We start from the raw sequence: 23,776 nt of genomic DNA on the forward strand, positions 1-23,776 counted from the left end.
AATTACAAATACAAAAACACACAACACCAGCCAATCCAATTGCGTAGCAGTAATTAAATCTGTGGCGAGAACGAATGCAGACCGTCTTATGAGAAGAAAACACAAGCCTGTGAGAAACAAAGTCATTACCGTCGGTTGGAATGAAATGAATAACACCCTGTAACCTGCAGGGAGAACATCAAGAGAGGCAAAGGTTGTCCTATATACAACACAATGACTAATTAAATTCTGACAAGACCAAATGAGTTATCCAGAAGAGCAGGGAAAGTCACGGAGGGGATGTGACATGACATAGACCTATACACAAGGTCCTATGTTTGTAAATGCACTCACCAGAGACGAAGAAAATCAGTCTGCTCAATGAACATAATGCATGGATACCCACGGGGCACTGCCCTTTGTAAATAAACTAAAATACAGCTGAGGGGATTCATCTGCTGTACACATCTTGACACCTTCACAAGACAGTAAATATGAAATAATCTTCCTCTGATTTGCATTTAACCCACAGCGTAATTAATAGACATGTTTTTTTTTGGACATCATTATTAGATTAGGTTTAATTAAATATGAAATTAAGTTGTTGACAAAAATGTAAATTATGATAATATAACTCAGGGAACATGATAAACAACCAATGTTTCTCAACATAATCATGCTCTTAATTGTGTTGTCAGTTATATATTTATGTCTTGCTTCTTCAAATAGTCAACAAATCCATCCACAACACCATTAATGCTTGGGTAGAAGGATTTAATTTTTTTCCCCCTCTCAGCTGAAACACTGACCGCCTCTTTAATCTACCAAATATGCCCTTCAGAGCAGGCAACTTTGCTTTTCATAGAGATACGTAGTAGTGAAGGCACTGTAGGTAACAAACGATATGCATTTTCCAAGTGAGGAAGAAGACATAAAGAAGAGAAATGATGCTATTAGGAAACACTGAGGAAAACAAACATGCATCACAAACACAAATTCTACTAAGTGAAGTGTGAAAGGCCCGAGTGCATCGGCTCCTTGGGTAAAAATCAAATGAATATTGATGAATTATAGTACTTAATCTAAGCTTCTTTTCAAACAAATACCCTATAATTTACATGTGTGCATAATAAGTGGACAATTATGATAAACCGCTAGTCCTTTGAGAAACACTATAACAAGTAAAAAAAATAATTCAGGCAAAACAAGCCACATTATGCTTGATAAATACTGTACTTATGATTTGCACTGATGTTGTGCAAATTTGTATTCTGAGGTGGACAAACAGCACCGTTTCTCCAGAAGAAAAGCCAGCAGTAAGGTGAGGAACACAGCCCACAGATAGTGATTTCTCTGCCCCCCAGCCCCCAGTCGGATTCACTTGAAACCCTGCTGCATCTGTTGGTCTCCAGCCTTTGGCTAAGCAGCAGCAGCAGCAGCCTTCTTCTGGATGCTCTTAGGTGTGAGTCATGAGTTGGTACACAGACTACCTCAGACATCTGTCAGCTGTTGCAGAACACACAAAGAGGCTCTTCCTAAACTCAGACGACAACAACAACAACACCACCGCCACCAACAAAACCCCCCCCCAAAAAAACTAGACAAAAGAAACAGAAGGACAGGGAACACAACGCTACTGATTTAAGATGTATTGTTGTCATATTGTTTAGATGAACGAAGACGTGCTCAAGTAAAGTGGGAGATAAGCAGCAACTCAAGTCAGACCGAATGAGGAATCAGCGCTAATCATGAACGAGCAGGTGCAGCGCGATAAACAATGAGAGCTAAACAATTAGCAATAGCTAATTACCATCATTAAGGACCAGGACCAGCGAACTCTGCCAAATCATACGGATATTTATTAGACTCAGCCATCCGCATACATTCATTAAGGTGATCACCTGAAGAGCACCCTATCATTCATCTATTTATAACACAAAAGGGACATGTAGACCCCAAGAGGAGAGAACATGTGGTCAAACACGTGTTTTTAAACATGATAGGGGAAAATGCACTGCTTTTTTCTGATACACGTTTCATATTTGCTATTCACCAGAAAGAACTCTTTGGGCGTGCAGAGACTAAAAGAAGTGCATCTGTTTTACCGGTATAATGTCAGAATGTGTGGTCCATTCCTGGCTGTGCAGTTGCACACATTTATATGTAACCGCGTTAAACCTCAGCATCACTTAGGAGCAGCTTTATGCATCTTACAAAGGACTGACATACAGATATGGAATGACACTGTGTTTAAATGAATTCACATGGGACCCGTACAACAGAGTGGAGGTCTGCCTCACCCTTACAGTCCTAATAGTCTCCATTGACTGACTAATGGACGACCTTTGACCTCGTGACCTGACCTATCTCTTTTGCGGGTCGCTGCTCACTGGTTGTTGATCTTGAGGACGAACAGGTTGTTGGAGGTCAACACGTACAGTCTCTCATTGGAGGCCTTGAAGCCCAACATGGGCTGGTTGGTGTCCAGGCTGGCCACCTGCTGCTTGGCGACTTGGCCCACCTGGCGGCCCTGCTTCCTGTTGAAGAGGACGGTGTCCACGGGCGACGGCTGCCGGTACAGGAAGACCCGGCGCAGGCACTCGCCCAGCGCGGCGAACGAGAAGTCGGGAGCGCAGGTCGCAAACTTCTTGTCGCGCTTCGACGCCTGGACATAACCTGGGAGACAGGAGCAGAACGTGCACAACATTGACTGGCAGCTGAAAGGTTCGCTTGATGAGTTTTATCTAACCCAAAAGCAAACGCTATTCCGCTCTTTTCCATTTTAACTTACGAAGGGCTTTAAAAAAATATGCAGACGGAAAAAAAACAAGTTATTTCGAGTGAACAACATGCAGAGATGAGCTGGATTTAATGGTGATGTTCGTCATAGTCTGGTGGCTCAGCTCAAGCTGGCAAATGCTTTCACCACACCAAGCAGACACCACCACGGATGGCACATAAAAATGATTTACAGGAGATTTAAATGGATTTATTGGCATCAAAATAAAGAAACAACCTCTGCTTGCAAGCATTCCAAAAGAAACATAATTTTCATGGTGCCTTTCCAAATGTTTTTTATTGTGTTTTTTAAGGCTAGCATTAGAGCCACAATTTACCGAGTGTGATTTGCCGATGGTGCTGCAAGTATGATTTTGATGCCAGTGTAGCAGAGACAGGACTGTCTTTTGGTGAAATACAAGGACTACAGATGTGAAACAGTGGAATGTAGGAAGCATAACAACCATAAAAACAAGTGTCTATTCTGCAAGCTTTCAGAGATCACCTAAAAGGAATCAGCCATATAAATATATACAAGAGCAAATGCAAACAAACATGTATGCAGACACACACACACACACACACACACACACACACACACACACACACACACAAACGCACATCACATCAACAAAGACACACACACACACATACACACCCACATATACAGTATATATATACAAGACCACATGCAAACAAACATGTATGCAGGGACACACACACACACACACACACACACACACACACACACACACACACACACACACACAGAGAGAAACAAACGCATGTGCACGTACACATCCACAAAGACACACACACACACCCACACACATATATATATACAGATGGCACAGACACATGGCAATCCATGCCACTAAGCACATATAAATGCATTCACATGCACACAAACACACAATTACAGGAGCACATGCAAACAAACACGTATGCACATACACACACACACTCGTTCGTTCACACACACACACACACACACACACACACACACACACACACACACACACACACACTTAAGCACACACACAGGAACATATGCAAATAAGCGTGCACAAACACCACCATACATACAGGAGTGCATGCAAAGAAGCACAAGGGCACACACTCACATCCACACACACAGGCGCACGCACGCACAGACACACTCTTATCCACACACATGCACACAAAGACAGAGGAACAGGAACAGACAAACACACACACAAAGATAGAGGGACAAGTACACACACACACACACAGGCGCACGCACGTGCAGACACACTCTTACCCACACATACACATGCACACAAAGACAGAGGAACAGGAACAGACAAACACACACACAAAGATAGAGGGACAAGTACACGGACACACACACACACACACACACACACACACACACAAACGATGATTGCTATTTCCCCCCCAGTCTCCCGGCCTGCTTACCAAGGGCGTTAAAGGTGGCAATGTGCTCCCACATGGCATCAGGCTGGTCGGGCCGGGGCTGCCAAAGCAGAGCATCCACATCGTGCCGCAGGCAGAAACATGGCATGTCCGTCGGGCTCACGTCCACACTGAACAGGTACTGGTGGCTGCCCAGGTTTACCTAGGCAGAGACAGCACTGATAAACAAACAAACAAACAAACAAACAAACAAAACAAAAACAAAAACAAAACTCTCAGAGGCCACCTGACTGACCATCTGGTGGAGGTCGTCATATATCAGTATCAGTCCTCCCACAAGGTCATCGGAATCTGGCTCGGAATGCCGATGCGGGACTGCCGTCTCGCTTTGGTTAATAACACTGCGTGATAGGCCCAACGCTCTGCTCTTGGCCCGAGTTCTCTTTTTAATGATATATTAAGGGTGGATCTCAAATTGGTTGGGAGCGGATGAGAAATCCATTAAAATGACCTGAAACTAAAAATCAGCTATTAGGGCAGACTTGCCGTGGAGTGGACAGCTCTTCAGAGAGCTCTTTTGAGGAGATGCTATTATTTCTCTACCGGCCACGGCAGAGAATAGGCGTTTTGATCATATTATACAGCGGGCCTGAATTAGCGCACCTCATGTCTGTCTAGGCAGCGCTGTGATCACAGCCTGGCTCTGAGTGGCCATAGTTCACACATACGTCAAGCTGTCACGTTGAAGGACAAGCCACACACAAGCTCATCTAGGCATGACACTGTCAAGGCTGTCTTTTCTCTAATCATGTCAGACACAGAGGAACAGTTTCCTGGACGGGGATTAAGCCTTGTCCTTGACTAAAAAAAGAACTTCAATGGAAATCTCCATTTTTGTAAAAGAATAAAAAGCCTTTTAGTCTAGGCCTAGGCTGAATCGGTGTACGAGAAACCGGCGTACAGATTCCCACAGAGACGTGAGCGATGTGTCGGTGATCTCTTTGGATGCCGCTTCACAGCAGCTTGCGTCCGCTCTGTTGAGAGGAGCTGGAACACGAGAGTCTCCTAATTAAAGGAGCATGGCAACCTTTTGAGAAATCAGCTCATCTTTCGTGTGCCGCAGTGTTAGGTAAGACCTTTACCTACCCATACCTTTCTCTTTTTGGTGCAAATAATAACACCGTTTGCCACCGCCAGCCTATTTTAGCATAATTCACTGAAAGTGGGTCGTTCCAGAGCCTATACATCCCTTTCAGCACAAAACTATTCACACCCATTCTAGTGCATTCTTACTTGATCAGTAGGTTTCGTCTACCTGTTAATGACAAAAGCACCATGCAAAAAAATACCATGTGTGAGAAGTACAAATAATAATGAAAAAAATAATTAAATTAATTAACTAAATAAATAAATACATTCTGTTACAATTTGGCACAGCTTCAACGTTAAACAGCATCCATTTGGTGAGGCCAGACTCATCTCACTGGGTTAGTACTCCAGAGAGTGGCATTATCATCTGGCTGAATGTGGCTTAATGTCATGCTACAGAGGAACTAATGGCTGTTGAGTCTATTAAGGTAGAGAACTCCAGGTGATTAGAGAGTAGCATTCACATCACACGGACCACGGGGAGGCTCGCTCCTAGACTGCACTTTTCTTGTGATCACGGTGATTTGGAACAACACCGCATTATTCTCAAAATCTGAAGACAGTGTTGGAGCAAACTGCCACTGCAGGACTGAACAAGAAGCAGTCCTCGCAGATAATTACACAATTTGTTCAAAACAAAGCTCAATATTTGCTATTATCTGAGCAATATCATCAACATGCCTACCCTTCAACAGTACATTTCTGAAGAAAAGTGGTTGAAAAAAAGCTCGGTGTGAGCCAGTAAACGCGGAGAGCTCCTGTCTGAGGCTTTTCCCACACGTGGGGGGTCATCTTCATCAACAGAGTTTCAAAAACCGTCCGTAAATAATTGAGCAGATCAATAAAAATCAATAAGCAGAGTAAAAGCGTAGAAAAGCTGCCGGCGGAGTTCTCCTCCCCAGCGTCCTCCTCTCCCACGCGCCGGGTGATCCTTACCGCCGGAGCGCAGCGCACGAGCGCACGAGAGCGCCACGGCTCGGCCTCGGCCTCTCAGCGGGCACAGATGCGGCAGCGCCGAGCTCTCCAAAACTTAGCAGTTCATTAACCAGAGTGCCACGAGCACCCTCAGGACTCGTGTGAAGTTTCAAAACGTGGCGCATGACGCGCACTCAGGCACCCAGGCACCTAAGCACAAGCATCTCCAAAGTATACTAGTTTTGTAGTTACAGACACGTCTCTCATCGCACAAGCTGAAATAATGTCTCCAAGTTTGTGTGAATCCACAACATGCGGTGTTATTTTGTAATAGGTACAGATTAATGTGAATTTCTCTGAGCAGGAGATAAGTCCAATAGTCCCCCCCCCTCTATGCCTCTTCATCCCATCACTAACCCCCCCTACCCCAACTTCATTCACCAGTCCACGTTATTAATAAAAGAATTAATAACGTGGACTCTACCCCTACCCCCACCCCCCAACACACACACACACACACACACACACACACACACACATACACACACACACCTGTGCCTGGGTGCTGAGATGGTCTCAGGCAGATGTGAAGTGTCCATGGGTGTGTGCAGTACCGTGGTAATGAAACCACTCAGGAAATGAAAGTCCAAAGTCCAGAACGATTTTACCTCCAACACCCCCACCTCAGCCCCCCCCCCCGACCACCCTCCTACCCCCCCCCCCCCCCCCCATGTGTGTGCCAGTGTGCGGAGCTGGTCTCAGGCAGATGTGGAGCGCCAGAGCGGCGCCCTGATAATGAAACAGCTCTGGAAGGAGAGGGCGCCCAGCGCACATCTCTCTCCTCTCCTCAGACTCATTATATTTCTCTGAGCCTTTGCCTGGGTCAGCTGGGGTTTTTTCTCTCTCTCGCTTTTCCCGTCTGCCACTTTACACCCAGTCTTGTGAAAAAATGCAAGACTTCACAAAACTCAACTACAAAAAAAAAAAAAAAAGACAAAAACAACACAATTTGGGAGGCATTTAGGGGACGAAATAAAGGATAGCTGTCCATGATTGCACTGGTTAGATGTGCTTTATGTTCTTTCAAATTCACACAAAATTACCGCTTGGTGCATCTAAAAAGCGTAATCATCAGCTCTGTGCACCACTTGCTAGCAAAACAATGCAGGGTACAGAATACCATACCAAGGCAGTATTCACACAAAGTTTGGAGGCAAGAAACTTTTTTTTCACTTTGCTTATTGTGGAAGAGCATCAGTGCTCTCTAAAACCAATGGCAATGTCATGATGACAATTCATCCCCGATTGTCATCCCAAAAGAACTCGGAGATAGTTAAGAAAGGATATTAACCTTCAGCAGCCTGAGCCAGCACACCTTGACACCTGATTCATCCACATGGCATACACAGACACATTTTGAATGTATCTTATAATTGACTGCTATTGTAGGGACTGCACTAGTTACAGTGCATGAAAATGCACTGTACTGTTCTTCCTAGGCTTCTTCTTCTTCTTCTTATTATTCCGCTTACCAAATTCATTTTTTCTATTCAGCTTGAACCGTTTAACCTAGAAACTTCATTCAAACGTTGTAACGTAGGTCTTCAATAGGGGCATGCTGCTAAGTATTTTTCAACTTTGTAACTTTTATACTTTTTAAACTATAAATTAAAAACTATTAAAAATTTCCCCATAGACTTAACATTGGCCTCTATGACATCACAGTCGGGTCGTTAAGCAATTAGAATCTTATGCCAGGTGGCCAGCCCCACCTGCAGCAGCCCTCTCTCTCTCAGGCTTTAAGCATACAACTCTCTGTGAAGACTACATATCCTGTTAACCTGTTTCGTCTTTCCACAACCGTTTCAAAATAAAAGTCCTCACTGCAATAATACACTATTAAATCATTTAGCCATTGAAACTACTCAACTATTTAACTGTTCAACCATTCCAACTGTCAGTTATCATCAACTATGCCTCCAGTCAACTACATGAGACCTCCATGTACCTGGCAACCAACATAGCAACCATCAAAATTAAGCGTTTATGACCGTTTCCATAGCAACCAACATGATTTTACTACAGTAACTTCTTTATTCCTGATAGTGGCAGCCATGGATACCCTATCAACAAATGTTTCAAAATAAAAGTCCTCAGTAGCAAGTTAGCTAGTTAGCATGGTTAGCATAGTTAGCATCGTTAGCATTTTTAGCATAGCTGCTAGAAATGATTAGCTAAGTTAGCTAATCAACCTAGTTAGCATTGCTAACATAGTTAGCATTGTTAGCATAGTTAGCATTTTTAACATAACTGCTAGAAATGATTAGCTAAGTTAGCTAATCAACCTGGTTGGCATTGTTAGCATAGTTGACATTGTTAACGTAGTTAACATTTTTAACATAACTGCTAGAAATGATTAGCTAAGTTAGCTAATCAACCTGGTTAGCATAGTTAGCATAGTTAGCATTTTTAGCATAACTGATAGAAATCATTAGCTAGGTTAGCTAATCAACCTGGTTAGCATAGTTAGCATTGTTAGCATAGTTAACATTTTAAACATTTTTGTTAGAAATCATTAGTTAAGTTAGCTGATCAACCTGGTTAGCATTGTTAACATAGTTAGCATTGTTAACATTTTTACCATAACTGTTAGAAATCATTAGCTTAGTAAACCAATCAACCTGGTTATCATTGTTAACATTTTAACATACCTTTTAGAAATCATTAGTTAAGTTACAACTGGAATGTTTAACCTTTAAACTGTCTACCTTCACACATTAACTCTCTTTAAACTATGCAACCACCATGTTTACCCTAGCTACACCTTAGTAACCATATCTACATTATCTATCTATATATTTTTGCATTTTCATGCACTGGTAATTCCTTGGAATTGCATTTCTAGTTATTATTCCGCTGATCAAATTCATTTTTTCTATTCAGCTTGAACCGTTTAACTTAGAAACTTCATTCAAACGTCGCAACGTAGGTCTTAAATAGGGGCATGCTGCTATGTATTTTTCAACTTTGTAACTTTTATACTTTTTAAACTATAAATTAAAAACTATTAAAAATTTCCCCATAGACTTAACATTGGCCTCTATGACATCACAGTCGGATCGTTAAGCAATTAGAATCTTATGCCAGGTGGCCAGCCCCACCTGCAGCAGCTCTCTCTCTCTCTCTCAGGCTTTAAGCATACAATCTCTCTGTGAAGACTACATATCCTGTTAACTGTTTCCTCTTTCCACAACTGTTTCAAAATAAAAGTCCTCACTGCAATAATACACTATTAAATCATTTAACCATTGAAACTACTCAACTATTTAACTGTTCAACCATTCCAACTGTCAGTTATCATCAACTATGCCTCCAGTCAACTACATGAGACCTCCATGTACCTAGCAACCAACATAGCAACCATTTAAATTAAGCGTTTATGACCGTTTCCATAGCAACCAACATGATTTTACTACAGTAACTTCTTTATTCCCAATAGTGGCAGCCATGGATACCCTATCAACAAATGTTTCAAAATAGAAGTCCTCAGTAGCAAGTTAGCTAGTTAGCATGGTTAGCATTGTTAGCATAGTTAGCATTTTTAGCATAGCTGCTAGAAATGATTAGCTAAGTTAGCTAATCAACCTAGTTAACATGGTTAGCATAGTTAGCATTGTTAGCATTTTTAGCATAGCTGCTAGAAATGATTAGCTAAGTTAGCTAATCAACCTAGTTAGCATTGTTATCATAGTTAGCATTGTTAGCATAACTGTTAGAAATGATTAGCTAAGTTAGCTAATCAACCTGGTTTGCATAGTTAGCATTGTTAGCATAGTTAGCATTTTTAGCATAACTGATAGAAATCATTAGCTAGGTTAGCTAATCAACCTGGTTAACATTGTTAACATAGTTAACATTGTTAGCATTGTTAACATTTTTACCATAACTGTTAGAAATCATTAGCTAAGTAAACCAATCAACCTGGTTATCATTGTTAACATAGTTAGATAACATTTTATCATACCTTTTAGAAATCATTAGTTAAGTTACAACTGGAATGTTTAAGCTTTAAACTGTCTACCTTCACACATCAACTGTCTTTAAACTATGCAACCACCATGTTTAACCTAGCTACACCTTAGTAACCATATCTACATTATCTATCTATATATTTTTGCATTTTCATGCACTGGTAATTCCTTGGAATTGCATTTCTAGTTATTTCTGGAATGTTCCGTCACGTTGTGCTGCAGTCAAATGTAGCCTCATGACACAGGGAGGCATTATTAAAAAAAAAAAAAAAAAAAAGATGACATTGAGATGACAAAAAAAATGACGTTTGAATTGAAATATAAAAAAGAAAGTAGAGGATGTTTAGAAACATTAGTTTAGACAGACTTCTGTAACTAGTAGAAACACAAAGGTCTGCTAGAGAATAGAGATGCGCCGGTGACCAGAATTAGCTGATTTTCATGTGATTGGCCATGACCAGTGACCAACTAGTCAGTCTGAGATATAGTGATTTTATTCTGATCAAATACACTTGCGTGCAGCCCTTGAAACCACATCGCCTATAGCAGAGTCTGACTAGTCAAGACACTAGGACACATTTTTTTTACATTTTTTAACAGCTATTCCATTATTGAAAAGTTGATTAAATGTCTATGTTAAAATGTTCTATTAAAGAAAACATGTTTGGCTGGACAAACTCTGGTATCTCTACTAGAGAAAGCACAAAAAGTTATAATAATACGGTTTCACATTTAAAGGGCAAGAAATCACATTTATTGTGTGTGATACAACTAACTCATTCATCTATGTCAAATGATCAGCACAAGGTTAATTTCATATTCATCATATTCATACGTATTCACCCAAAATAGCATATATTTTACATTGTGTTTAAAAACATAAAAGATTCCATCTAAATAGAGCCAGGCATGGGTTCAAAAGGCCTGGAGCCGACATTGACAACAAATCCCTCTTATCAGGACAGTGTGCATCTAAGGACATCACTTGCATAATACTCCTATGAAGTGTACGCCACTTGTGAAGGACTTATGCACAAAGGGAATCAATGTCATTCTCAGAATCAGATTTTCAGCCTACGAGCTAAGCTCCGCAGGATCCCATAGGGACAATGAAGGCTCCAGACTTTTGATAGAAAATGATTTTGAGTTTTTGATTAATTCATAATTAATCCGAAATATAATATGCTAAAAAATGTAGTATTGGGTCATTTGAGCTTTCAATTATGATGTCTAGAAGGTGATTTGCTTTAACTTTAGATAGTGGCATTATACTTTAGGCCTATTGTTGATATTGGCATGTTAAAATTGGTGCATTTCTGTTTAATGACGTTAGTTTAATGATTAAATCAATTCAAATTAAATTAAATTAATCGCTACTTGAGAACCTGAATATATGACTGGGCACGACAGGAGAAGTTATGAGTCACATGGTTTTCAGTGTCGTGGCATCGTGTTAGGACTCAGGCTATATTACAAAACTTTATGAGATACATGGATCCTGTTCAATCCTGTTCATTTGTCATCATCGTCACAATACATATACAAAAAGACAACTGGAAGATAAGGCTTTTTGTAGGAACACACGTCAGCCATGAGAATCCATAAATTGGATTAGTTTATCGGAACTTCATGACGTCATGCAAAGCAGAACCACTTGCAGAGAGCTTCCCAGAAAGGTCACAAGGGCTCTTGAGAATTACTGAGGTGATTCAGTGAACCACGAATAAACAAGACAGCATTCTCACAGGAGGTCTGTCAGAGTTCTGCAGAGTTGACAAGGAAGACTACGGAAAATAACAAAAACATTAACAGCTAACAAAGAGAAAAATGGCAACATGCACAACAACAACCAAATGACTCAACCGGTAAACAAATTGGCACAACCAATGCTGCTGACGTATCCGCGTCTTATTCATTGTGTTCTTAGTACTATTTACTGTTTTATTTATTGTGTGTGGCATCTATTTAATAATAATAATAATAATAATAATAATAATAATAATAATAATAAAAATATATTTCCTTCTTTTTGACTTCCTTAAAGGTGCTCTAAGCATAAGTATAATTTTTTTTTTGCCCTTTTTGCCTTTATTGTGATAGGAAAGTGCAGAGGTAGACAGCAAACAAGTGGGAGATGGAGATGGCCGGATTCGAACCTGGGTCCCCGTGGACACTCGGACCCGTTCATGGCATGAGCTCTGTAGCCTGTTGCGCCACAGCGACCCCTAAGCTAAAACATTCTTTTGTCACATATAGCAAGCATCACTTCGCCATCTGCTAGCTGTCTCTGCCCTGCACACACTGAACAAAAACAGCCTGGTCCAACCTGGATCATAAAAACATAAACTGTTCCAGCGTATCACTGACAAGATGTGCATTCAGGAGAGTTTCAATTGCACGAGAAGGAGGGGGAGGGAGTAGCGAGCTACTGTAGCTCTCTGTTTTGATTGAATGTCATCAGAGGTGATGTTATCCAAAATCACAACATCTTTTTTATATCAAGTGCTGTGTCGCTAAGTCAAATTCCTAAGTAAAATGATTCTGAATCCTGTATAATATTATTTAACCTTCAATCAACAACATGTCCCATCTTTTTGGTTTTCAGCCTTGCCCTAGTTTTTTCCACAATTCCATATTCCACAAATTCTGCTTTAAATAATTATGGCAATATATTGACTGTGAATAGAAAATCCAAGGGCAGCCTTGCCTTGTCTGGTCTGATAGGGTTTGTGTTCTTGACTAAGGGGAGGACAGATACTGAAAAACCAGCCTTGAGCGCTGACATGCTCATAAAGAGAGTTGAGTAGAGCCCTTCCTGCCGTTTTGTGTGTGTGTGTGTGTGTGTGTGTGTGTGTGTGTGTGTGTGTGTGTGTGTGTGTGTGTGTGTGTGTGTGTGTGTGTGTGTGTGTGTGTGTGTGTGTGTGTGTGTGTGTGTGAGTGAGTGTGTGTGTGTGTGTGTGTGTGTGTGTGTGTGTGTGTGTGTGTGTGTATCTGTGTGTGTGTGTGTGTGTGTGTGTGTGAAAGAGAGACTGCCTGCTGTACTATGGGGATGACTACATCAGGCCTCGACTGCCATCAATAAACGCCAGCCTCCTTCACTTCCCCATTCCAGCCCCAGGCTCTCTGTCCCTCTTTGAAGAATAGGAGCTTGTCACACCAACCGAGAACACACATACAGACCTCAAATATTTAAAAGCATAAATAATACGGACGGGCTACAAGCCAAGCCAGGCGTCAATGGCTATGTTTGCAATACAAGCCAAAAGCAGCATCAATTCCATTCCATTGATTTCCAAATATGGATGCAAACCAGAAACGCCAGCTTCTTTTCATCTGTATGAATAATGTAAGACTGTTTTTCTTTGTAAAAGCAAGTACTTTTGTATGATCTTGAAATTTTGATGGTATATGGTCAAGCGAGAGACGGACGAACACATATGTAGTTCCCAGTAACCACCCAGGCTATGCTTTGTGTAGCTCTGTGGTCAGGGAACACACACTGTGAATATGAAAAAAAACAAAAAACCCCTTCAGAGCATGACATGGCCGAAAGTGACCATTTAACGCGTTAGCACATCTGGGGGAGACGCAGCGCACAGGTGATGTTGCCATCCAACACCACGGACAGGTTTAGTGCCCACAGAGGATGTTGGCATCCCGCACCTCGAACGGGTTTAGTGCCCACAGAGGATGTTGGCATCCCGTACCACGGACAGGCTTAGTGCCCACAGGGACCCAGGTTCGAATGCAGCCTGAGGTCATGCGTTGTAGATCATCAAGCTGTCCTTTCTTTGCCGACTAGGCTGGTAGTTAACATCTCAGGCTGGTGTGTGGAGAGCGTTCCGGTACATTACGCATTGTAATGGCTGCCATGCATGAGGGTTCTACACATTGGTGGTGGTTAGCGTGGTTCCCCGTTGACTATATAAATGCAAGTTGTTGTTGTTGTTGTTGTTGTTGCTGTTGTGGTGGTGTTTGCAAGCTTTTTGGGTAGTTACTCCAATCTTTGCGCGAAACATAATGCAGCTTTAACAGCCCAAAATGACTAATAAGTACACAAAGCACCGATCAGATACCACCAAATATGGCCATGGGTTGATCTGTTCAACATTAGTGAAATATAAGCAGTGATTCCAGCTCTAGTGCCCACAGCAAGAGCAGCGCATGAATACAAACAGGTCTATAGGCCGTCTTGATCTTTATTTCTATATAAGAGTGTATAGACTCTTAGTTTTTTTTTTATGTGTGGTACTGTACTGTGGTGTGGGACAGTATTTAATTTTCTTTGCGAACAGGCGAACAGGCGAACATGAGAGAATGACAATAAATTAAATCTTGAATCTTGAATCTTGCATTTCTTTAGTTCACACAGACGTTATGAAGAAAAAAAAGAGATGATTCTGGTGGCACAGAAGCGAGGCACGCATCACGTGCATGTGGCTAGTGGTTCTGGGCATTGTAACCCGCTGTATCCATGGAAACACCCACGCACTGAACACATGAGAAAAGAATACAACATGAGTGGAGATCAAGGCAGGCCTTCTCTGACACACAGCCAAGGAAAGCTACAGCCACCCTCACACTATGGACAAACAAAGTCAAGCTTGCACCTCAAGACCTCGGTAATGCCATGCCGTTGCATGTTGGCTGGTGCTCAATTCTACACCTTTAGTAGTCGCTATTAACAAACTTGATGTCATTTTTAAACAAATAAGAGCACTTAAATCATGAACTTAAATCTGTTTTTATTAAGATATCCAATGCTGAACTGAACACCTGAAGTGAACAACATACAAGTAACAAACCATTTCGTAAAGAAATATAACAAATCACAGTCTGGCCCCGCCTGCCTCTATTTTAGCTCATTTATTTTCACTAGAGATAACAGTCTGGCTATTCTCAACGCACCAACGTTTCCCTCAGCCATCAGGAGGGAGAACCAATCAGGCACAAGATGGCATGACGTTCGCTTTTGAAATTGAAAGTGGCAGTGGTAATGGAAGAATCAATGAAGTGGTAGTACTAACGCCAACAAACATCAAAGAATCGCAGCCAGAAGAATGTGCACATTTACACAGCAAAGGTAAACGCATTGTTACTTCCAATGCAGTCTCTTGCCAGTTTGTAAACATTAGTGGCGAAGTAAAAAGTAATGTTAGGAATCACTGACCAATGCGATTGGTTTTGCTGGATCAATTATTTCAAGGTTATCACACAAATTGGGGAGGCGGTAGTGCTGGAGCTGAAGGAGCTGGGCTAGCATGTAGTAGCCTGAAAAGTTGTGGGTTCAACACCCGGCTTCCACCATTAGCCTATTTCACAAGATGTCGCCACTGTGTAAACTAACTTCCTCTGGAACAGCTCAGTCTATAGGAAAGACAGAAACAGGAAGATGTTTTACCCTGCCAATTAAGGCATCTTTAACATCAACTAGGCCAGACACCTGGACACTGTGAAATTGGCTCATTGTGCCCTTGAGCAAGGCACTCGGAGTGACCTTAGTGCCCTCTTGACAAAGTGTATGGTCTGGTGACGCAAATCCTACCTGACACAGTGACTCAATATAAGAGGAACACTGCGGTCTGACTGCGTAATTCGAAGTTACAATTCTGGAAAAAGCCAAATGGCCTTTCTTGACGTTCTTTCAAATCTTTTTTATTGAGGAATAATCTGCATTCATACATTTTTCAAAACATATGCAAGTTTAAATGCAAAGGAAAAACAAACAAAATACACAAAAACAAGCAACAACACAAATGTCCCATCCCACTTCCCACCCCAACCCACCCCCCCTGGGACTTCCTGATATGTATTGGCACTGGGGCATACAATTAGAGTCATAGTAAAATTCAGCCTACTCTGTCAAGATATTGGAGGAGGGGAGACCAGATCTTATGAAACTGTTCCAATCTATCTGAAAGGACAAACCGCATCCTTTCCAGGTGCAGGAGTTTAACCATTTCTTCCAACCACATTTTAACAGATGGGACCTCAGTTTTCTTCCAAAACTGCAAAATAAGTTTCTTTGCTACAACCAGAGCATATGCCAACAGTTTCTGTTGACAAGGTGGTAGCATATTAAATTGGTCAGAAACTCCAAGTACCACTAGGAGTGGGTCTGGGTCCAGTCTTGTCTCCAGCATATCTGATATGGTTCTAAATATTCCAGACCAAAACAAAATCAATTTAGGGCAAAGAGCATAGCTATGACTAAGAGAGGCCTCTTCAATCTTACATTTATCACACAGGGGGGAGATATCTGAAAAAATTCTATGAAGTTTAGTTTTTGCAAGATGCAGCCTATGGATCACCTTAAACTGAATAAGGCAGTGCCTTGAGTTAGCAGAACATTTGTGTATGCTCTCCAAAGCATCCTCCCAGAGTTCGGCTTCAATCTCCACCCCAAATTCCTGTTCCCAGAGTGTTTTAATACCCTGTGTAGATGGTGATGATATATTTAACAGTGAGGTGTAAAGTAAAGATATTAAATGTCTAGTCCTGCCTCCCAGTCCAAGAAGTCTGTCAAGTGTGGCAGGTTCCACCTTTCTTGACGTTCTATATGCAGCATGGGCCATTTGCTGCACCTCACACACTGAACTCACACTAAACTCTTTTTTGGGCCGACTGTTTTGAAACACTTTCACCGACACGAGAGAAAGACTCGTTCCCGTCTGATAATGAGTCCTCTGCAATGTAATGTTTAATGTGATGCATCGTTGCCCTCTTTTCATTTCCCAAACCTGCGGTGGACATGACACACACCCTTTCTGCACTCACCTTACACTCCTCTGCTCCCTTTTCAAATGCTGTGTGTCACTTTACAATGAACTGAAGTACACGTCTGCTGGTAGTGATCTACAGTACACAAACACAACTTGCCCCCCTGATCACCGTGACGACTTGCTCCAAACTAATTCTATAAATACTAACTGTAAATCTCAAATACTACATCAACCTAAGACTGGGGATATCACACACAGTACCACCACTTCTCCTCAAAGGAAATTATAAACGTATACTGTAAAGCACAGTCAAAAGGCTACATTACATGAAACGTTGTATGACATAACTTTACTTTGGAAGGGTTCAAATGGTCCAAACTTTAGGTTAAGGTGAACTTGATTGAAGGTAAAGGAGATACTGACTCAGTGGGGAGTGTCACACAATATAAATCAGATATTTATTATGTTGATAATGCCCCTATCCTTGAAGGAACTAACAGTCTGACAACTTACCCATGCGGCAAACACTCCCCCACACACCCCCACACTATGCAAACTAGAGAACAAAACAAAACAGAATCAACACCGAACTGACCAAACTTAGGTCAGGATCTGACATCATTATAGAATAGAATATTGAATCCATTGAAGACACGAAAAGACTGGCTCTAATCTGGCTCTAATCTGGCCCTGATGTGGCCCCGATGTGGCCTTGTTCTGGCCCTGGTCCATGTCCTGGAGCCATCTTCTGCCTGGCTCCTTTCCCCTCAGTGAAAAGGCCAGGCGTAAAAGCCTATGGATGCGTGAACTGTGCCCTGCTGAGCCGTGAGAGCCACGATGGGTGAGTCATCTGCAGAGCGAGAGGGGGGATGACTAAATCATGCTCAAGCATGGAGGACCACTTGAGGGGATTTAATCCTGGATAATCCAAAAAAAATAAAAAATTGTAAGGAGAGGCAAGGAGGGTGCTGAGGGACCTACTCAGGGGGGAAGCGTGTATGTGTGTGTGTGTGTCCTTATTAAGGGGGGAGCGTGTGTGTGTGTGTGCATGGGGACAGGGCGGGGATGGGGGCAGGTTAAGTTTGAAACCACCTAACTAAATAATGAATGAATTCATTAATTTAGTGGAGTCCACAAACCTACGAGGTCAGCATGTCTATGAGATGCTACTTTTTGTTAGAGACTATTTAAGACTCAATTTAGAACGAAGCTAAAAATGAAGTTAAAGAGATGTAAGTAGGCAAGGGTTCAGAGGCACCATGTACAAAGACATGCGTGGAATTCATACCATAACATTGTGTACGCGTAAACCTGGATAGTAGATTAAGAGCAAAAAAAATCTGATGCATGAAACTGTACGTACGCAACATTTGACGCAGCTTTTCTTTGTACATCTTAATTCATGTGAAATGAAGTGCACATGCATGAGCATTACACTCATTACACTGATTTTGATATGCTAACTAGAAGGCCACTCAAGAGAGCAGACCTCTGTGAAGACAAAATGGCCTATTCCGCAATATTACCGGTAATAAGAAGGAAAAATTGTTTGTGGATCCATCCATATTCGAATGTGCTCCAACATTTAATAGCTTAACTAAAATCAGCAAATTAAAAGCGAATGCGAGGTGGAGGTGCTCTTAACCAACAAAACAGAATGAATCTTACATCTTTTATCATCTGTAATTAATAAAAAAAAACAAGTTGGAGTGGCAGAGCGTGGCAGTGGCTATAAGGGTCAGAGACTATGGCAGATTCATTGGTTACAGCCAGGGTTTATATAAAAAATAACTGCATTAATAAGAAAAAGCAATCAAATTAATTGTGTTTTGGTAAAAGATGACGCATAGTGCACCAGAACTAGAACTAGAAAAGCACTCAGAGAGCGCAGACCTCCACCTGTATTGTTCTTCCTAGGTTGTCATACATTTGAACCTAAACTATTCAGATCACCACCACGTGGCCATACCATGCCATTACACCACTAAACAAAACACATAAACGGCTCTGGAATCCTGACGGTGTTACGAATCACTCCCGAAATGTAATCTTTCTTCCTTGGGTCATGTCTGACCTTCCCTGAAAATGTCATCAAAATCCATCCATTACTAATTGAGTTATCTTGCTAACAAACAGACAGACAGGCAGACAAACAAACAGACAGACAGACAAACAAACATACGCCGGTCCCTGATGAAAACATAACCTCCTTGGCGGAGGTAATAAACAGAGTTGATCCAGGCCGCCTTGCCACAACATTGTAATTTCTGGATCATATCCCTATCATTTTTACGTAAGTATGACAACAATAATGCCAGTTCTTACTTCTCACTGGAATACCCTGTTGACAAGAAATCCTCTGTGGTAAGTACTTTAAGCATAAGAGCCTATGCTATTTTTTCAAAATGAAATCTACTGTAGGTACTGTATGAAGGGGAAAAAACGTCCCTGCAAATGTTCAAGGCATGGGCAAACGCGTGAAGGCGAGCCCATTCGTCTCAGATTTTGTGGAAAGCTCTTGAAAATCTGAAATGTTTGATAAGCCCTCAGCAATCGTTGGAACTAAATATCGGTGCTGTCTCTAAATAGGCAAAGATTTTCTCATCCCCTTTTAATTCTGGATATCCTCCAATAAGACTACATGTAAAAAATAATTAATTAAAGGTTTATTTTAGACTCTTGGTCAAATTGACCTCCAACTCATCTAGCTGTCTGTTCTGTGTTTTTGCCAAAACACTTCTGTGTGCACAGATCTGGCTTTGTAAATGGAAATTGGAAATAAAGAAAGTAGTTCATAACTGAGCAATACAGTATTCCAGCCAATCAAGGAAGCTGCTTTACGAGCACTACAAGGACTCAGCCTTTGATTGGCTGCTGAGTTATATCAGCAACCTTTTATGCGGATTGAGGGTTTAAAAATGGCACTGCTTTGATGAGAGTAACAAAACAGATGGTACACTAGTTGAAAAAGAAATGAAATATTCCATTCAAATTAAATCCGTAAAAAGGCAAATATAATTGTCCCAAAAATAAGGAAAACAGAATAAGCCACTGCTCAAGCTAGGAATAGTTTAGAATTAGTAAACTAAGAATAATGTGTGTCTTAACGAGAGACACGCTGTGTTGTCTTACCACGTGGCTGGGCTTGAGTGTCTCTGCGTCGAAGCGCATCAGGCTAAAACTGTCCTCTGGAAACACGTCACAGTCCTCCAGTTCCTGAGCGTTACATGGAGGCTTGTCCTTCTCAGGGTTGGAGTTCTGAGGACAAAAGACGGAAGAGAGAGGTTAGGGGAAGGACATAAAAGACTACAGTACAGTCATAGGCTTAGATAACATTTCCCAACACAAACACACACACACAGACACACACACACACAGACAGACAGACACAAACACACACAAATCTATATAGAACAGACCACTTAATTCATGTTTAAGATATAGATAGATAGATAGATAGATAGATACTTTATTGATCCCCAAGGGGAAATTCAAGGTCCCAGCAGCTTAAGACACCACACACAACATACAGTACAATGTAAACAATGTAAACAGGAAGATTAAAAAGCAAATCAACAATCAACAATCAACAATGACTAAAGGAGCAGTAGAATACTATAGATAAGGTATGCATGAATGTACTGAGGATTGGTACTGTGATCCAGTCTGAGGTGTGTGTCAAGTTGGTAGTGCAAATAAGTCCAACAGTGCAACAGTGCAAGATAAAATTCTAGTGACCAGTAATAAATGTGTACAGTACAAAATGTAAGCATAGTAATAATAATAACAGTACTAATATAAATATATGGACAATTAAAATAAACTTAACATAGTAATAATATAAGAGTTAGACATGAGGGTAGACATGTAAGTCATGCCATGTAAGTGTATAAGAGGGTGGAGGTGCAGATACAGTACCCTCCAGAATTATTGGCACCCTTGGTAAAAGTTGACTAAAAATAGGTATAAAAAATAATCTTTAGGTGATTTATTGTACTCCCACAATGAAAACAATGAGGAAAAATATACCCTGCAAGGCAAGCAAATTTATTCTGAGAAAAAGGAAAATCTCATTAAGAAATAAATATTTTTAACAAAAACAGCTTGCTCACAATTATTGGCACCCCTGAAACATATTATGTACAACATTTAACAGGAGCATTTACCTATGTAAATGCAACGTTTTAAAGTAAATGAGAGTGTCTGTGAACTTTCAGAAGTAGTTCATGACGTTCTTTTTCACTATGGTATGAAAATGAAGTCACTCAGAGGCTATATCCTCTAGTCATTTTTCAACATTGGAGAGACAAGAGAATACACTAAATTGAAATAAAAAGAAATTGTGTTGACATTTGTAAGTAAGAGAATGTCTAAGGAAACTAGGTATTTTGTTGAAAATGCCTATATTTCCAGTTAAAATGATGACTAAAAGGTTCTAATCATCTGGAAATGTGGCAAACATGCTTGGACAAAGACCCATGGCTATTTTGCTCCCACGCACAGTATGGAGGATGGTATGATAGGCAAAAAAATCCATACGAACCACTGTTGAGAGTTACAGACAAAGCTATCATCTTGGGGTCACCAAGTCCCCCCCAAAAATCTTCAAAAGTGACCTCACTGCTAATAGATTATTTAGACAGCATGTCAGGTTAAAGCCAGTAGAGTCATTTAATGAGCAATGTAAATGGCAGGAGTTACTGAATGGTACCATGACATGTCTGGGAGTGTGGTCTATTGTCAGATGAAAATAAAATTATGCTCTTTTGCTAAAAACACTTAAGGTGTCTTTGGCGTACATAGAAGAATGACTATACTAAAAAGAACCCCATGCCTAATCAGAATTATGGTGGAGGGGCTGTGCTATTGTGGGGCTGTTTTAATTCCCAAAGGCCTTGGGAACCTAATTAAGGTGCATGGCATCATGAACACCAAGAAAAACCTGAACATTTTCAAAGGAAATCAAACAATCTCTGCCAAGGCCCTAAAAGTTGGTCATGATTGGATCATTCATCAGGTCAATGAACCAAAACAAATGCACAGATCAAAACAAATATTGTTTACTGAACACAAAATCAAGCTTCAGACATTGCCATAGCAGTCCCCTGATCTAAACTCCATAGAAAAACAGTGGGATGAGTCAACGAGAAGAATGCACAAGTGTGGACCTAGCAATCTGGACGATCTGGGGAGGTTTTGTAAAGATGAATGGTCTTAAATCCCTTACTTTGTATTCTCAATCTTTATGGGGTGTCAGAGAAGAATATTACATGCTGTTTTATTGACAAAGGGAGGTTTAAGAAGGTATTACAAGTAGGGGTGCCAATAATTGTGAGTGACGTGTTTTTATTAAAAACATTTATTTCTTTATGAGATTTTCCTTTTTCTCAGAATAAATTTGCTTCCCTTGCAGGGTGTAATTTTCCTCATTGTTTTCATTGTGGGAGTACAATAAATCACCTAAAGATGATTTTTTAGACCTATTTTTAGTCAACTTTTACCAAGGGTGCCAATAATTCTGGAGGGTACTGTATACTATGCATAGAAGTCCAACTCTCCTTTTCCCTTCAGTGAAGCATTGTACAGTTGTATGGCCCTGGGTACAAATGACTTTCTCAGTCTGTCTGTTGTGCATGTCATGGAGCGTAGTCTCCAGCTGATCAAGCTCTTCTGCTGTATGATAATGCTGTAGAGTGGATGACAGTCATTGTCCAGGATGCAGATATAAATGTATTTACATGTGGTTGGCAACTACAATGTTAACACAGGAATAGATGAAAGCAGAAGATACACAGTGATGAAGGGCTCAGCGATTCCCACATGTTCAGGCTCTCTGTTGCGAAGGGAAGAGCCAATATCACTGACAGACAGGCCGAGAAACTAACAGAGACGGGCACTACAGGAGTAAGTGAAAAGTGATGCCCTCGGAGGAAAGCTAATGTGAACATTTAAAACATTTCTCAAAATTCCTTCAGGATGAAAAAAGTAACGATCTATCTATCTGAGTAACTGACAGACAGATAGACGATAAACAGACATAGAGTCGAAGTGTGCGGCTCTCCCTCAGGCTTTCTGTGGGAAGGTGGGAGAATAAACATGGCTAGCCGACAGGAAAACAGACAGACAGACAGGTAAATAGACTGAGAGGCAGGTAAACAGACGGCAGAGAGATTGACAGCCTGTCTTTGGTGAAGTGGGAGGATGCAAACCGACAGACTGATGGCATGACAGACATACAGACAGACAGACAGACAGACAGAAAGACGGAAGACTGAAGTGTGGTGTAGTGTGGAGGGGAGGGGAGTGTAAATATGGTGCTCCCACCAGGCTGTCTGTCTGTGCTGAGGAGGGGGATGAAGAGAGCAGAGAGATTGCATCACCGGCAGAAAGAGAGAGAGAGAGAGAGAGAGAGAGAGAGAGAGAGAGAGAGAGAGAGAGAGACACACACACACTAGACAGTAAGGAGTCTGTAAATGGAGACTGAAATAAAAGTGGAATGAAGATCACCAGATCATCCTTGTATGGATAAACAAACAAACAAACAGACAGACAGAGAGATAGAAAAAGGGATAGCGACAGATAGGATATATGAAGACCAGAGATGAGGTGGGGTGGTGGTAGTGAAGAGTTTTTAAGGATCTCGGCTAGCATGCAGTAGCCTGAAAGTTGTCGGTTCAAATCCCGGCTTCCACCACTGTACCCTTGTGCAAGGCACTTAACCCAAAGTTGCTCCGGGGTCAATGTAATGACAATGTAATCCCTTGTAATAAAGTTGACATATGTAAGTCACTTTGGATGGAAAAA

At 41.2% G+C, this 23,776-nt stretch overlaps 1 protein-coding gene across 1 annotated transcript in view; it reads right to left on the bottom strand.

Moving 5' to 3' along the window:
• Positions 1-1,608: 1,608 nt before the first annotated feature.
• The window catches only part of nudcd1 (NudC domain containing 1), a 44,960-nt gene continuing 22,792 nt past the window's right edge, over positions 1,609-23,776 (bottom strand). The window contains exons 8-10 of the mRNA XM_062529902.1: positions 20,105-20,230; positions 4,198-4,357; positions 1,609-2,655 (exon numbers count right to left, since the gene is read on the bottom strand). Of these exons, the coding sequence (XP_062385886.1) occupies positions 2,366-2,655; positions 4,198-4,357; positions 20,105-20,230 (576 nt within the window). The 3' untranslated portion in view covers positions 1,609-2,365. The remainder of the gene's footprint in view (positions 2,656-4,197; positions 4,358-20,104; positions 20,231-23,776) is intronic.

Source organism: Sardina pilchardus, chromosome 24 (assembly GCF_963854185.1).
Source record: "Sardina pilchardus chromosome 24, fSarPil1.1, whole genome shotgun sequence".
In the NCBI taxonomy this organism is placed as follows: Eukaryota; Metazoa; Chordata; class Actinopteri; order Clupeiformes; family Clupeidae; genus Sardina; species Sardina pilchardus.